This window comes from Crocuta crocuta, unplaced genomic scaffold (assembly GCF_008692635.1).
Source record: "Crocuta crocuta isolate KB4526 unplaced genomic scaffold, BGI_CrCroc_1.0 scaffold31, whole genome shotgun sequence".
Lineage (NCBI taxonomy): Eukaryota > Metazoa > Chordata > Mammalia > Carnivora > Hyaenidae > Crocuta > Crocuta crocuta.
Window position 1 is genome coordinate 15,213,309 of NW_027528362.1, and position 15,860 is coordinate 15,229,168.

Consider the following 15,860-nt stretch of genomic DNA (forward strand, 5'->3'; position numbering starts at 1 on the left):
TTGGGTTTCTGTCTGAGGGACCCAACATAAGGTCCAGAGTCTAACTACACAGCAACTGTCCAGTTAACCAGGCCACGCAGAGCACCTTCATTTTAGGAAGTTAAAAGCACTTTAAAAATTCTTCATAGCAACGTGAACTTAAAGATCTTGCAAATAGTTCTTTGATTTTTCTAAGGGAGAAATAAAGTCAAGAAAGCCAGTCAACTAGAAACCTGTAAGTTTTTCTATTGAAGAAGACAGTCACCTGCATAACTTCCTGGAAGAACAAATATGAGCAATGAGTAAAAGAATTACTTTATCTTATGGTCTAGATTCTCCAGGTTGGCCTCTATTCATTGCAGACGGCAAAAGACTGAAGGAGAACTTATCAGAAGATTCTGGGCTTCTTGCAGCTCTAAACCAGTGCTCAGAATGCCATCAGGAGCCATCGGCACCCTGATGCCACTTCTCTGCCCTTCACATCTCGGTCTTCATTGTCTGGAAGCTGTTTCTCCCTGATTCTATGTCCACGGGATGGAGGACAGATCCCTCGACTCCCAAGGTTTTGTGGGTGTCTCGGTGCCAGCATATGCCAAGACAGACTGGTCGAACCTAAATACCAATTTCGGTTTCTAAAAAGATCATTTTATTTACCCACTCAGCTGAGGCCGAGGCCGGTGATGGGGGCTTTGTATGGTCGGAACGGGACGGCCAGGGGCAGGTCTGGGGAGGAGGCCGTGGGAGCAGGACAGACAGCCCCGCTAGTGTCTGTAACACCCACTCGTAACAGGGCTGTGATGGGAAGGGAGCAGAGATGACGAGGCCTCCCCACAGGGTCCAGGAGAGCATAAGAATGGAAGGTAAGAAGCCCAGATCCTAACAAGCTCAGGGCTGGGGAGATGTGTTCCCTCAGGCAGGTTCCCCAAGCCCCCTGAGGCATGGCTTCCTTACTGAACATATGAGACTGGGCTTGGACTAACACCCTAACCCTGTCCGTTCTTCCTGACGACTGGTTTCTTCCTTCCTCCATGTCCCGATAACCCAGTACCCCCCCTGCCAGAAGTGCTCCCTCTGCACTGGCGCTGGCAGGGCTGAGTTCCACCTGGCTGTGTCAGGAAAGGGGTGGGGGGTGGCATCCAGGACGACAGGGACACCAGGACTCGGCACCCTCAGGGCAGGAGTGGCGCGTGCCATTTGAACTCCACCTACCAGATTCTGAGCCACACGGAGCCCTCTCCTTCCTACCCCCACGCCCCCTTGTGAATTATTGTTTCAAGTGATACTCACTTATGGTAGAAGCAATAATCAAAGAAAGGGAAGCAGGTAGTCCAAGGAATGGTGAAGGCGGAGGGGAGACAGACCACAGCGGCCTTGTGCAGAAGGACATGTGTCTTCAGCACGACTTCAACTGGCAGAATTGGAATCAAACAGTAAAGATCCTGAAAAGATAAATTTCAAATCACTTCAATTAGTTTCTCAGTGAATTCAAGTTGCCCAAAGTTGAAAACGCTTCCACTGGAAACCTGGACGGCCCATCCCAGCAGTTATTCACGTATCAAAAATCTGTGAATCGAGAAGGGCTGGAGCAGACAGCACCGTTCACTCCCGAGATCTGGGGGCACCTTTGTTTCAAAGTCCTCCCCTCTGGTCCCATCTTCCTCTCAAAGCAAGTCTCAGGTGCCATGCCAGGGTGCAGAGTGAGTGACAGCATCCAGATGGCGAGCTGGGATTCGAGCCTGTGCCCCAGGCCCCTGGATTCCCACCGCTGGCGGTGCAGGTGGAACCAGGATCCTTAGTTACCGTGGGTGCATTGCTCAGCACACACTGGGCTCCGTCGGTCCCTGCTGGTGGACAGCATGCTGGGTGCCCGTAGGAAAATGATTCGTCATTTCGGCCCTTGATGTGTCTTTCTCATCAGGTTTGGTGAACTTGGCCCAAACTTCCAAAGGTACAGCTTGTATGGCTTGTTACACTCTCCATGGCTTCTGTGAATCCCCAATCTCCCCACCTCCTAGGCCCCTCGTTTCTGAGCCGTGTCCATAAATGCTCCTAGTTTGGTCCTGAACTAGCAGGCACGCACTACCCTTCCCCACCAGGAAGCCCACTTGCAACTGGGTTTTGAGACCTTACGCGTCCCGCGGACAGCTGTACCACGACTGTCGCTGGCTTCTCCGTCAGCATCCTCCAGCCCTCCCTGACCCAGCCCACCCGCCCCTCACAGGCACAGACCCTCCCCGAGGGTGGGCCTGCCTTCCACTCTGGCTGCCTTTCTCTTGGGGATGACCCTTCAGGCCAGTCTGCCCTCGCCGAGGCCTAGGACTAATAATAACACCAGCTTCCCTTTCATCGCACAGGAAAGGCAATGAACCGCTCTAATTTCACGAGACTGACCTTCCGGGAGGAAAATCTCCCCTAAAATTCACTAGTTTTTCACCCTGCCTGACGTTGCACGGGTCAGTGGTTCCCAGCTGGGGGTGACTTAGCCCCCATGTCTCCCAGGGGACAGTTGGCAATGTCCAGGGGCGTTTTCGGTCGTCACTCTGGGAGGGAGGGCTGGTTAGCTTCCTACAATGACAAGACAGAGAAGCATTTGCTTGGCCCTAAATGTCAACAGTGCTGAGGTTAACAAACCCTGAATTAGCCCATTTTTCTAGTTGCCTCGCTTGAAGTTCTTCCAATTAGGCAATAAGCAATCTTATTAAAACGTGGGAAGGGGTGGGGACTATAACTCGAAACAGACTGCTCTCCACCCAGATTACCTAGTGGAAGTACCGTCTCTAAAATCTCGGGGGTCAGGGGGAAGGAAAAGTAGGGGACAGGGTGGCGGCGTGAGGCATTGTCCCCAACTAGCCTTGCCAGAGACGAGGTGCCGCAGTCAGCACCCGTGCCTGGAGGGCAGCACCCCCCTCCGGTGAGGGCTGGCCTCTTCTTTCAGTCATCTTCCTTGTGAATCGGAAGGGAAGGTCCAGTTTTTCATTGCATTTTCTCCTTTTTCTTGAAAGGAAGGATATGTTGCCAAAAATACTCATGAACTGCTTCTTTGTTTTTACGATGAAGAAAACGCTTTAATTATTTTGCATTTGCATCTGCGCTAAAATGACAGCAAGCAACCGTGTGGGAGAGAGCCTGGGGCCCTGCCCCTGCAGCTGGGTTCTGGAGGGGCCTCCAGGGAAGGGTCTCTAGGGCTCCCAACATCACAACCACTGCTTAGTTTGTGCCTCCGTGGGCGGGGGCTTCCAGGGCCTGGAGACTGCGGCGGCCACACGAGGCCACACCAGGCCAGGTCGGGTGCTCCCAGCAGCCTCCTGGACGTGCCTGTCGGTTCTCCTCCAGGGACTGGCCGGCCGGCTGACTCCTCTTCCGGCCAACACCCCTGCTTCCCAGCACCCTCACCCTCAGGGAGTGATCCTCCCCGGCAGAGCTTTGCCCGAAGGCCAGACTTGAGGACCAACAGTAAGTGACAAAAAGTAGCTGCCAGGGAAAAAATAAGTTGGGGCAGAGGACAGGGCGCTGTTGCACACATGACAGTCACTGGCCCCCAGCCCCCAACTCTGCATCTGTCTGACCCTGCGGCTCTGGGCCCTCCTTTCTCCATGCTGGGAGCTGGGAACTCAGTGGCTTTCCTGGGTTTCTGAGCAAAAGCAGACTGAAAATTCAAATCAGGTCTCCACTCAGCCTGGCGTGGAAGAGGGAGGAAGGCAAAAGAAGGGTCCTTAAGATCCTTTCCAGAAGTCCTTGCCGGGAACACACTGCGACTCTGCAAAGTTCAGTGTTTAGTGTTTTCTCCGTCTGTGGCCTCCTCACTGCAGACGCGCTGGCTCAGCCACACACGGTGACATCAGTGTCACTGCTGGTGCTGGGGAAGCTGACACGCATCCACTGGCCATGTGACCAGAGAGCCTGAGAACCCAGGAACCCAGGGCACCAGAGTCCGCGGGGACAGGCTCCTTTGCCTCACAAGAGAATCTGTCTGGAGTTGGGGGTGGGGGACAGAGTTAGGTTTGTTTGAATTCTCTCAATTCAGTGAATAAGAGAAGTGACATGGGGGAGGGGGTGGGCTGTAAGTACTGTGATCAAGTCCTAATATGCGCTTCAAATACATTTTAAAAGATTAACCACAGAAATAGGATAAAATGCATTTTGAAAATTAAAAATAAAAATTGCTTAATTCCTATCATAGAATTCCTGTTCTAGGAAGGATCCTCTAACAAGTCAACTTTTCCAAGATGCCTTCTAGGCTCTGTGAACATTCCTGACTCTTACATATTGTAAGAGGAATTCTTTGTTTCTGCTTTATTGGGCTTATAATTTTTCCAATCATGATCGTTTCCACTGCACATTCACAACGTGCCATCTTGTTAACACGTTCATGGCCTCTGCCTCGGGGACACTGCGGATGCAGCTCTCCACCAGCAGGGACACAGAGTGTGCTGAAGTTCATCACTAGTGGGCATAGCTTTTCCTCTTTCAAGTCTAACTCCCTGAAAACATCCCCAAGAGGAATGATGGACCCAAGTGAACCATTTCAGTACTCACACGGTGGAGATGTGATTGCGTTAAGTAAGACTTACAGTCGGCACCACTGTTACCGATGACTGGCAGTTGGAATTCCTGGTGCTCACAACACCCGACAGACATGCCTGGTTCATACTGAAAGCCCCTCTTGAAGGTCACAGGGACATCTGCTTGTTCCTGACATTAGAGTTGCATTGCTTCGTTTCCAAATATATGGGATTCCTACTTACCTTTTGTTGTTATTTCTTAGCTTGATCCTACTGCCAACATTTTTTACAGCTCAGTGCATGGCGGAGTTTTGTAAATTTTGTAAATGTTCCTCCTGCACTGAGAAGTTTTGTAGTTTCTGTATCCTGCAGATATTTCCAAATTTTTTTATCACTTAAAACACAGTAAGCATAGTTTCCCTATAGTCCAAGTCTTGTGACCTCAATGTCTGTTGTCCCTGGGATCTGCTCGGAGCTTTCTGCTGATTCCAGTTGTGAGCCATTCACGTGCCAGGCGCTCATGCCATGGAGATGTCAGGAGAGTCTGAAGAGTTTGGGAGGGTGGGGCGCATCGCTTTCTCTCAGCACCTCGAGACACCGCCAGCCCAGGACTACCTTAGCCGATTTCACCATTTGAGGATGTTTGGTGGCTCACGCAATGTGAATTTGGGCTGCAGGAACTTTCCTCCATTTTGGTCCCTTGTCTGTAGTAACTTGGCAGCGGCTTTGAGGGCAAGTCTTATTATTAAGACAATATCCAGGATTTTCAGTTCTTTTCCCTGAGGGAAGAAGAGCCCAGCCCAGCCTTCCTGAAGGAACCTCAGTTCTTTGGTTCGGCCTCTCCAGCGACCCATACTCTAGAGGGCACTGGAGACATACTCGTTCTTCTGTGAATCAGTATTTGCCTCCAAGAACTGAATTAATCTGAAGTAATTTGAGATTGTCTTTAAACTACTCTGTCCTGTGGGATAAGAATGGAGCCCATTGCTTGGTTTTGATCTCACTGCTCTTGTGGGAGAGCAGAGGAACATAAAAACCAAATCCTGAACTTAAGGTTATAGTCACAAGACATATACAAAGAATTATGAATATTAAGGATTTAAGTAACATGTATTACTTCACGAACTTTTATACCATTTATTATATGCAATATAATAATCAATTGTACTAATGGCCTTCATTTACTTGGGGAATCACCATTTCAAGATATTTCTAATAAACTCAACATTCAAGTCAATATTGGGACAAAACACTGATTAAGGTTGAAGCTAAACATAAAGGTATTATCTGAATAAACAAATCAAAATAAGCTTTGCTATTACTTTGTACAAAGTATAAATAGAAACATTCAAACCTAGCTTCTATTTAAAAATTTCTCTAATTAAAAATTCACAAAATACAAAGCGGTATCATGGATTAGATCTCAGAATAGAAAAAGAACATTAGTAGAAACTGTCATTGGCATTTACTATTAATTAAACTCCAGACTTTCAATTTTCTACTTTTATGAGTAATTCTTTTTTTAATTATTTAATTTATTTTTTAAGTTTACTTATCTTCAGAGAGAGGGGGGGCAGGGGGAGAGAGAGGAGACAGAGAATCCCAAGCAGGCTCCACAACGTCAGCATAAGCTTGACACAAGTTCAGTCTCATGAACCATGAGATGATGACCTGAGCCAAAACGAAGAGTCAAACACTTAACTGACTAAACCACCCAGGCACCCCTATGAATAATTTTTTGATGTGTATAAATCAGATTACTTCCTCAGGAGAAATTGCAAGGAGTTACTGGTTAACCGATTTTTTTCTGATCTGATCTTGTTAAGAATATGTTATGCTCTCTGTCTCAAAAATAAATAAAAACTATAAAAAATTTTTTAAGAAAAAGGGGGCACCTGGGTGGCTCAGTCAGTTTGGTGTCCGACTTCAACTCAGGTCATGATCTCATGGTTCGTGGGTTCGAGCCCTGCATTGGGTTCTGTGCTGGCAGCTCAGAGCCTGGAGCCTGTTTTGGATTCTGTGTCTCCCTCTCGCTCTCTGCCCCTCCCCCACTCATGCTCTGTCTCCCTCTGTCTCAAAAATAAATTAAAACTATTACAAAAATTCTTAAAAAAGAATATGTTATGAACAACACTTAGTTTGAGTCTGAATGGATGGGTGTGCCATGCAGCTGACAGTGACCTTTCTGGTTCAGTGTGGGGTATGTCTAGTTTCTCCAGATCCTCTGCTGTAGGGCCTCACTAATACGTCAAATCAAAAAGCAAATGTTAAAACTGAGTGGTTAGTTAGTTAAAAGTAAATGTGCATGAGTGGGAGTAAGACTCTTACCTGAGATCACTTATGTGATAAGGTGCATCAGTAATAATGTGTGTATCAGAGCCACCACGAGTGCCCACAGTGTTTAAAGAAACAAATAAACAAACAAACATCATTCACCCTGTCCATCTTCTACATTGCCTTCTGTCCTTGGTCTTTCACACAAGCGTGAGCAGAGTAGATAGAAGATTGCCTCCACCCCTCAGGTGATTGGCAGTGATGCTGAGCATTGCCAGGAATTTCTCAGCACGTGTGGCAGGCTCTGGAAAGAGAAAGACTAGAACCAGCCCCACAGTCTGAGTAGAAAAATCTCAGGGTACCAGTGGGGACTTATTCACGAACATCAACGCCGTCATTTCATTATGGCAGGTTTCCCTTGAGCATCTGAATACAATAATGAGTATGGGGCTTGACCAATGACGGTAACCGGATAAAGAAAATTAATAATTTTAGTTTTTTAGTGTTTATTTCTTTTTGAGAGAGAAAAAGAGGTGGGGGGAGGGAGAGAGAGAAAGAGCCTGAGACGGCGAGGGGCAGAGAGGGAGAAACAGAATCCGAAGCAGGCTCAGACTCCGAGCTATTAGCACAGAGCCCGATGTGGGGCTCGAACTCAAAGAACTCCAAGATCATGACCCATGCCAAAGTCGGACACTCAACAGACTGAGCCACCCAGGTGCCCCAACAAATTAATTATTTTAATAAAATTCCTCTGAATATGACATATAGATTTTACAGGCTAAGACATCTTAATGAAACTTATGTCTTAAAATGCCAGCTGTGGGGTGCCTGGGTGGCTCAGTCAGTTAAGTGACTGACTTTGGCTCAGGTCATGATCTCACAGTTTATGAGTTCAAGCCTCCAGTCAGGCTCTGTGCTGACACCTTGGAGCCTGGAGCCTGCTTCGGATTCTGTGTCTCCCCCTCTCTCTGCCCCTCCCATGCTCATGCTCTGTCTGTCTCTGTCTGTCAATAATACATAAATGTTAAAAAAATATTTAAAGTGTCAGCTTTATGTTTTAGGTAGTAATTCTTACATCTATCTTCTGTGTATGCATAATTTTCTTTAGAAAATTAGTTAATACCTGCGAACTAAAATAAATTAGTTTTTAAAAAAACCCAATTTTTTAACTCTCAGTACATGAACACTTTTACCAGATTGCAAACTCTCCTGCTAAACTTTTGAAGAGCGTTAGAACCAGCTAGGTGCAGCATACCTCAGCTCCAAAAGCTGGGCAGGAAAACATCATATTCTGACTTTATTCACATCTTATTTTCCCAAAGCCTAGTTCAATTTAGACTTAGCTAATTTTCTTTAAGACTGACCGCCCCTGAATCATGCTCACGTGCAGAACACAATTCTTCATAAACTTTTTTAACGCTTATTTATTTTTGAGACAGAGAGAGAGACGGAACTTGAGTGGGGAAGGGGCAGAGAGAGAGGGAGACACAGAATCTGAAGCAGCTCCAGGCTCTGAGCTGTCAGCACAGAGCCCGACGCAGGGCTCAAATTCATGGACCGCGAGATCATGACCTGAGCCCAAGTCGGCCGCTTAACTGACTGAGCCACCCCGGCGCCCCTACAATTCTTCATAAAATTCCCCTTTTCTGTTCTGTTCTGCTCGTTGACACAAAGCCGAACAATGAGCCCTGCAGCATGGATTCTGCGCTACAACAAGTCTGTGAGGATGTGCAGCAATCTGAATGAAAACAATATTGCTGTTTTGTCGTTAGCCGGTTCCTCTCATCATGCCGTCTCCAAACTTGTGCCTGTGATTTCAACGAAGATGAGCTCTAGCACCACTGCCATTTCTTCCGTCTCATGGAAAACCTGTCCCAACCAGCCAGAAGCCACGGAGCGAGGAATGGCTTCAAATGGCTAAAAGTTTCTATAACTAACCCTCAAGTCAATTAAAACAATGAAGATCCGCCTTCATATAAGATCTAATATCTGTCCAGATTATTACAGGTTGTCCAGGGATAGGAGACGGGGTAGGATGGGAAGCAGGAAGGGGAAGGAGAGGGTGGGAGAGATGGAAAGGAGGGGGAAGTTCCACTAGAGGAGGGACTCTGACCTTTGCCGTGAGCGCGGAGGAGGTGAGCAGAAGGCACCAAGATGGCATCAGTAAGCTACCTAAGATCTCTTGAGAAAGGGGCGCCTGGGGGCTCAGTTGGTTGAGCATCCGACTTCGGCTCAGGTCATGATCTCGCGGTTCGTGGGTTCGAGCCCTGCATTGGGTTCTGTGCTGACAGCTCAGAGCCTGGAGCCTGTTTCAGATTCTGTGTCTCCCTCTCTCTGACCCTCCCCTGCTCACACTGTCTCTCTCTCTCTCTCTCTCTCTCTCTCTCACAGAAATAAATAAAACATTAGAAAAAATTTTAACAAAAAAATATCTCTTGAGAAAATACCCTTTGGATCAGAAGGATTTCAGTTCTCCTTTGCTATCTCTCCTCCTGCCCTTCTTGTCTCCCTAGCTGTGCACCATGACAACCGTCAGGTGATCCAGCAAACACAGCCCTGGGCAGTCTGCACCGAGGCCGCCAGCGCCAGCGGAAGGGAGCCGTCGGGTTTGCTGTTTGAGATGCAGAGAACCCCCAGGCCCACTCTCCCCTGCGGCAGCGCATGGCAGGGGGGCTCCTGGGAGAAAGCCTACCAGCATCACAGGAGGAGGGTAGGAGAGGGGGTGCCGGGTGCCAGGGCGCCACTGGGGAAACGCCAGGGCTTTCCCTGGAAACCAAAAGCTAATTTTATTTTCAGAGATGGAATGGTTGAAATGGTATTTCCCTAAAAGGTTGGTCGTATGTGCTGCCATACAATGAAAATTTCGTTAAGTGGATTATGGTTGTTTTAGGACTCTGAATTATGGCATGTTTATAAAGTACTTAATTTTTCCTAAATGACTCGAAAGTATGTTTAAGACACAAAAATGCGGGGACCCTCTCCCCTATCAAAAGAGCATACTCCAGTGCAAACTAAAAGCTGACTTTTATCTCTACCAGGAGATGTGCTATTATTTCCACTTATTTGGTGACAATGTGGGTATCATTTGAGAAGGTCACCCTGTGCTTTCAATGGCCTTCGTAGTGGCCTTCCGCCTCTGAGACCTCAGTGGGGCCCTCTGACTACACGGTGCTCAGTCGGTGCTGTCTCTCCATGTCCGTGCTCCTCAAAGTGGAGAAATGCTCTTAAGAAGGGAGCCTCCCGGGGAGGGGGTGTTGCGCTGTGATGTTCAGGGAGGGGACCCAAGGTTTCTCCAGTATACAGGATCCGCGCTAGCCTTTCTACTTCTCCCAGGACTCTTCCTGCCTGGGTCGTGGGGACACTGTGGTCTCAGGAAGGTGACGCTTTCTTCAAGGCTGCTCTGGTGCCCCCACACGCCTGGGCCCTGCACCTGCTGACCGAGAGGACCGCTCTCCTGGGGCTCTCCCTCACTGCCTCAGACCGCTGGGCTTCCTACAGTCTTCTCTGCACCCTCTCTTAAGAAGCACACCCTCATTGCTCTCTGGTTCCTTGTTCTGCTATCTCATGTCACCATATGATTGATGTAATGTGTTTATTTTGTCTTATTTTTTCCCCCATCTGGGAGGGCGCTGACTGCATCCCGCTGCTATAATATCCTCAGCACCTAGAGCACGTAGTGAGTCACAGTTAGCAAGTAGTGGTTGGCAGGGAAAAATGGAAAGAGTGAATATGACAATAATAAGTACAAAATCAGTTGGCTTCGCCTCTTTGAATAATAGGTAAGAATGTAAATGCCATGAGTGTTTTGTTGTTCATGGATGTGTCCCAGAGATTAGAATTGTCTCAGAGATTAGAATTAGGTAGGTGATTGATAAACACCCCCAATGTAAGTGAGTAGCTAGGCTCTATGCCTAAGAGACCAAGAAGATTTGAAATGGTTGGTGTGGGAAGTGGGGAGCTGATGATGGCGCAGGCCTCATGGTGGGAAGACAAGACCATCGTCCAGACGGGGAAGGCCCAGTTGAGTGACAGGAATCTGGGCCTGCAGCAGAAGGAGGGAGAAGCACGGGAGGGCATTGGAGGGGAGGCCACGCTGCCCTGCCTGGAGGCATTAGTGAGGGCCACCACCCAGACCTCACCACTTAGCACTAAAACTTGGCTTAAAACAAATTCTTCTTCCTTATGGAGAGTAAGAGGAGCCAGCTCTTTAGAGTTATTTAGTTTCTTATTGCTTGGCTTCCTTGGTCACATACAGGACTTTGATGTACTAGAAGGGGAAAAAAAGAATTGTGCTCAAGGCATCTCTCGAATCCAGTGCCTTGTCTTCATCCTGGCATCTCAACAGGACCTTCTATCTTAGAGCCTGAACACCAATTCATGCTAAAAATAAAATTAAAATAATCTTAATAAAATAGAAATTGCTACTGATATTTCCCTAATATAATAGAATATGAATATCTCAGTCCCAAGACAGTATCTCAGTTAATAGGGAAACACTATTGGCATCTGGGCAGCTCAATCAGTTAAGCATCCAACTTTGGCTCAGGTCATGATCTCACAGTTCATGAGTTCAGGCCCCACATTAGGCTCTGTGCTGACAGCCAGAGCCTGGAACCTGCTTCGGATTCTGTCTCCCTCTCTCTCTGCCTCTCCCCTGCTGTCACTCTGTCTCTCTCTGTCTCTAAAAAGTAAATAAACATTTTTTAAAAATAGAGAAACACTAAAGATATTCCTTATGGAGTAAGAAATAAGATACGGATGACTACTATCTTATATATCCTTTTAAATTATGTTGAAGGTATAAGCAAATAGACAAGACAAATACACTAGGCATGAAAATGAAATGAAATACTTATTGGGCTTTTTTTTCTATTTGTATATGAAATGAGTTAATATCTGAAGAACCCAGAAGAATCAATGGAGAATCAAATTTAAATTGGGAAAAATAATTGCAACTTACATAATAAAGGGTTAATACCCTTATATATAAGGATCCTCTAAATAGAAGAAAAATGCAAACCACGCAATATGAAGATGGGCAAGTGATGTGAACAAAAGTTCACAGAAAAAGAATTGCAAACAGCTCTTAACCTATAAAAAGTTGGTCAATTTCACTTAGAGAAATACAAATGAAATTTGCACTGGAATACCATTTCTCAACTATCAGGTTCGCAAAAATATCCCAGATCGTTGGCAGTGCTCTGGGAAGAGAAGCAGTGTCCACAGTGCTGGTGGGCATGCAGCAGAGAGCAGCCCCACAGGGGATTTAGCAATACCTGATGAAACTGCGCATGCACTTGGCCTTTGAGCCAGCAGGACCCATTCCAAAGGCACACTGGCAGAGATCTGAGAAGAAATTGCAAAAGATAATAATTGCTGCAATATTTGTAATAGCAAAGTTGGAGCTAACCCAAATGGCCATCAAAAGCAAGCTGGGTGACTAAGTTAGGATGCGTTTACACACTGAAGTACTATGCAGGTCCAAAAAAGGACGAAGAAACCTCTCTACGGACTGCTATAGAACTAGGTCTAGGATATATTGTGAAATGGAAAAAGCAACATGGAGAAAAATGTGTAAAATATGCTACATTTATCTAAAAAAGAGGAGATGAAAATATATCTATATATACATGATAAATATATTGGCACACATATTATATATCCTTATATTTTCAGAAATGAAAGGAGTGTCAGCAAAATTAGACTTGTCATCAGGGAGCAGCGTAAAGATGACAGGGATAGAGCCCAGACCTCTTAGAAAAGGCAGTTGTTTGACAGATTTGACACTGGAGCTAGGTAAATATGTTACATATTATAAAACAAAATTAAACTTAGAGAGCATCCCAAATATCGAAAATAAAATGAACCTCAGTGTAGATGCAATTGTTTTCATTACCATATTGAGAGGAACTCTTTCAGTTGCCTTTATTTTTTAAATTTATGTATTTTTTTTTATTGTTGAGGTAGAGTTAGCGCACAATACTGTATTAGTGTCAGGTGTACAACATAGTGATTCCATACTGTACATGGCTCAGGGCTCTCCACCGTAAGTGTGGTCACCATCTGTCACCATACAGGGATGTTACAGTATGATCGGCTACATCCTCTGTGCTGTATTTTCATCTCCTTGACTTACTTATTTTATAACTGGAAGTTTGTACCCCTAATCCCCTTCATCTATTTCACCCATCCCCCACACCTCTCCCCTCTGGCAGCCACTGGTTTGTTCTCTGTATTTATCCATCAGGTTTTTGTTTGTTTGTTTGTTTGTTTTTTAAGATTCTATATTGCCTTTCTCTGACTTACTTCACTTAACACTGTATCTCTCTAGGTCTATCCATGATGTCACAAATGGCAACCTAACCTTAGAATTAGGATCCAAAATCTATAAAGAACTTATCAAACTCAACACACAAAAAACAAATAATCCTGTGAAAAAAATGGGCAAAAGACACGAATAGACACTTCTCCAAAGAAGACACAGAGATGGCTAACAGACACATGAAAAAATGGTCAACATCTCTCATCATCAGGAAAATACAAATCAAAACCACAATGAGATACCACTTCACACCAGTCAGAATGGCCAACATCAACAACTCAGGCAACGACAGATGTTGGTGAGAAAGAGAATCTCTTTAGCACTGCTGGTGGGAATGCAAACTGGTGCGGCCACACTGGAAAACAGTATGGAGGTTCCTCAAAAAATTAAAAATAGAGGCACCTGGGTTGGCTCAGTCAGTTAACTGTCCAACTTCAGCTCAGGTCATGATCTCAGGTCCGTGAGTTTGAGCCCCACATCGGGCTCTGTGCTGACAGCTCAGAGACTGGAGCCTGCTTCAGATTCTGTGTCTCCCTTTCTCTCTGCCCCTCCCCCACTCAAGCTCTGTTTCTGTTTCTCAAAAATAAATAAACATTAAAAAAGTTTTTAAAAAATTAAAAATAAAAAGAAATAGGAAGCCAACTGTCTCACTGCCCACATGTGGGACATGATGAATATCAAAACAGAAGTAAATGACAATGTACGGAAACACATCAAATATGTCTGAATTTTTGACTTTCTAATGATGTTAAACAGAAACACCATATCCACCGCCTTTGGAAGGTGCTAAGAACAACTCATTATTTTGAAAATTAGTAATTAAAAATAACCCAGTTATCCTACAAAAGTAAAGCTTATCTTGGTAGAACTATTCCAGAGAATAAATGTGGAATGGATAACAGAATTAGAATATTTCTATTTTTCACAAAACAGAGATAAGCAGAAATGTGTGCCTTGTGATAAAATATCACAGCACCGCCATGAAGTAGTGTAGCCAAGGAAAAAAAAATCGAACCTGAATTTCTAGCTATCAGTTTACAGGTAATGCCAGGCATTCAGTCAGTAAAATCCAGACCAAGAAAGTCCACGGGACTAATTATCTGATTTTCTTACAACAAGGAGGAAAATGGAGGGAAAAACTATAACTTAAAGAGATGCAAGAGCTGTATCAAGTAAATGCAATTTATGGACCTTTTTACCTAGGTCCTAAGTCAAACAAGCAAACAAGAAAGAAGAGAGGGGAGAGGATAATGGAAGAAATGTGGGCAGTCCCTGAGTACTTAATTAAAGAGCTGTTGTAGGGGCTCAGACGGTTAAGTGCCCAACCTCAGCTCAGGTTATGATCTCAGTTTATGAGTTCGAGCCCTGCGTTGGGCTCTGTGCTGACAGCTCAGAGCCTGGAGCTTCTTTGGATTTTGTGTCTCCCTCTCTCCCTGCCCCTCCCTCATTCTCACTCTGTCTCTCTCTCAAAAATTAATAAACATTAAAATTTTTTTAAAAGAACGGTTGTCAACTTGATGTGATTATGGTATTGTAAGTATGTACTTTTTAAAAGGTTCCCTATATTTTGGAGACATATCTTAAGATGTTTAAGGATGAAAAAGAGTTGCTTGGTTTGATTTGCTATAATCTCAGATCACTGCAGGGGCAGTGGGTGGGGGCAGAATGAAACCAGACTGGCCTCAAGTTGGCTTAGGTGAAGCTGAGTGAGGCTACATGGGGGTTTGTTATACTATTTTGCTCATTTGTATTCATGGTTAAATTTTGAGTGGAAAAAGAAGCAGAGTGGTAATTATCGATAAACATTATTTCCATAAATTTAAGAAGATAATAACAGAAAATATTGGTTATAGGTGCCTTCATAGTGGTAAAAATGCAGAAACAAGGTGGGAAGGCTACAGGCTGACTTCAGGGTAGTGTGGCCTGGGGAGGAGGGGGGAGGGGCCCCAAGCAGGGTACAATGTCAGGTGCAGTGCGATGTCTCTATAGAACAGGACGTTTGCACTTGTTAATTTTCCAAGGGGATGGGAGAGCTCTTCAATATCCTTGCTCCGTCTCTGTCCCCGCCACACTTCTGAAACACATCGGTAGGACCTGGTAGATGGCGCGCTGAAGGAAGTCAGAGCGGGGTCAAGGTTGCTGATCTTCTAGAGCCGTCAGAACCCTCTGCTTCATGTGCACACTCCTGGCAAAACCTGACTGGAAGGGACTACTTACACTCTGTTCTACCTGTACCAAGCAGCTGAGGATGGCCAAGGAAAGCCCGTCTGCATCATCGGGGTACCAGGCTCCTGCTATTGGCCAGGGTTGGCTAGTCTCCTATGCTGCTTGGCCGCTCGCTCTCTCGGAGCCTTCACAGATGATTACGCTTCTTCTCTCCTTTCTAGTCCCCTCTGCACTGGATCTTTTCATTCGGTAATTCTTCAGTTACATTTAATTTTTATCAGAGTGATATAAGCACATTTAAAAAAATTAAATAGTACAAAACGCTTTGATGAAGAGCAGCAGCTTCTCCCCACAGCCAAGCCCCATTCCAAGGCAGTCATGCTCAGCAATTCTGGCAGTTCCTCCGGGTTTTGCTCTCCATTTTCCAGAAGAATATGCTCATTTGCCATATCTTCTCCACATAAATATAATCGGTTTTTATTAAATCAATAACCAGTTATAGTGCCTATGCCGAACCACTTGTTTTTGAGTCAGGTTGTAATTATATCTCCTTTCTTACAATTTTTTTTTCTAATTTTTGAGAGGCAGAGAGAAACAGAGTGTGAGCCAGGGAGGGT

General features: G+C 45.4%; 1 protein-coding gene across 1 annotated transcript in view; it reads left to right on the forward strand.

Moving 5' to 3' along the window:
• Positions 1–15,860, forward strand: part of CFAP97D2 (CFAP97 domain containing 2) — a 70,776-nt gene that overhangs the window by 42,884 nt on the left and 12,032 nt on the right. Inside the window, exons 3-4 of the mRNA XM_077754016.1 lie at positions 8,881–8,918; positions 9,269–9,465. Coding sequence (XP_077610142.1) covers positions 8,881–8,918; positions 9,269–9,465 — 235 coding nt within the window. The remainder of the gene's footprint in view (positions 1–8,880; positions 8,919–9,268; positions 9,466–15,860) is intronic.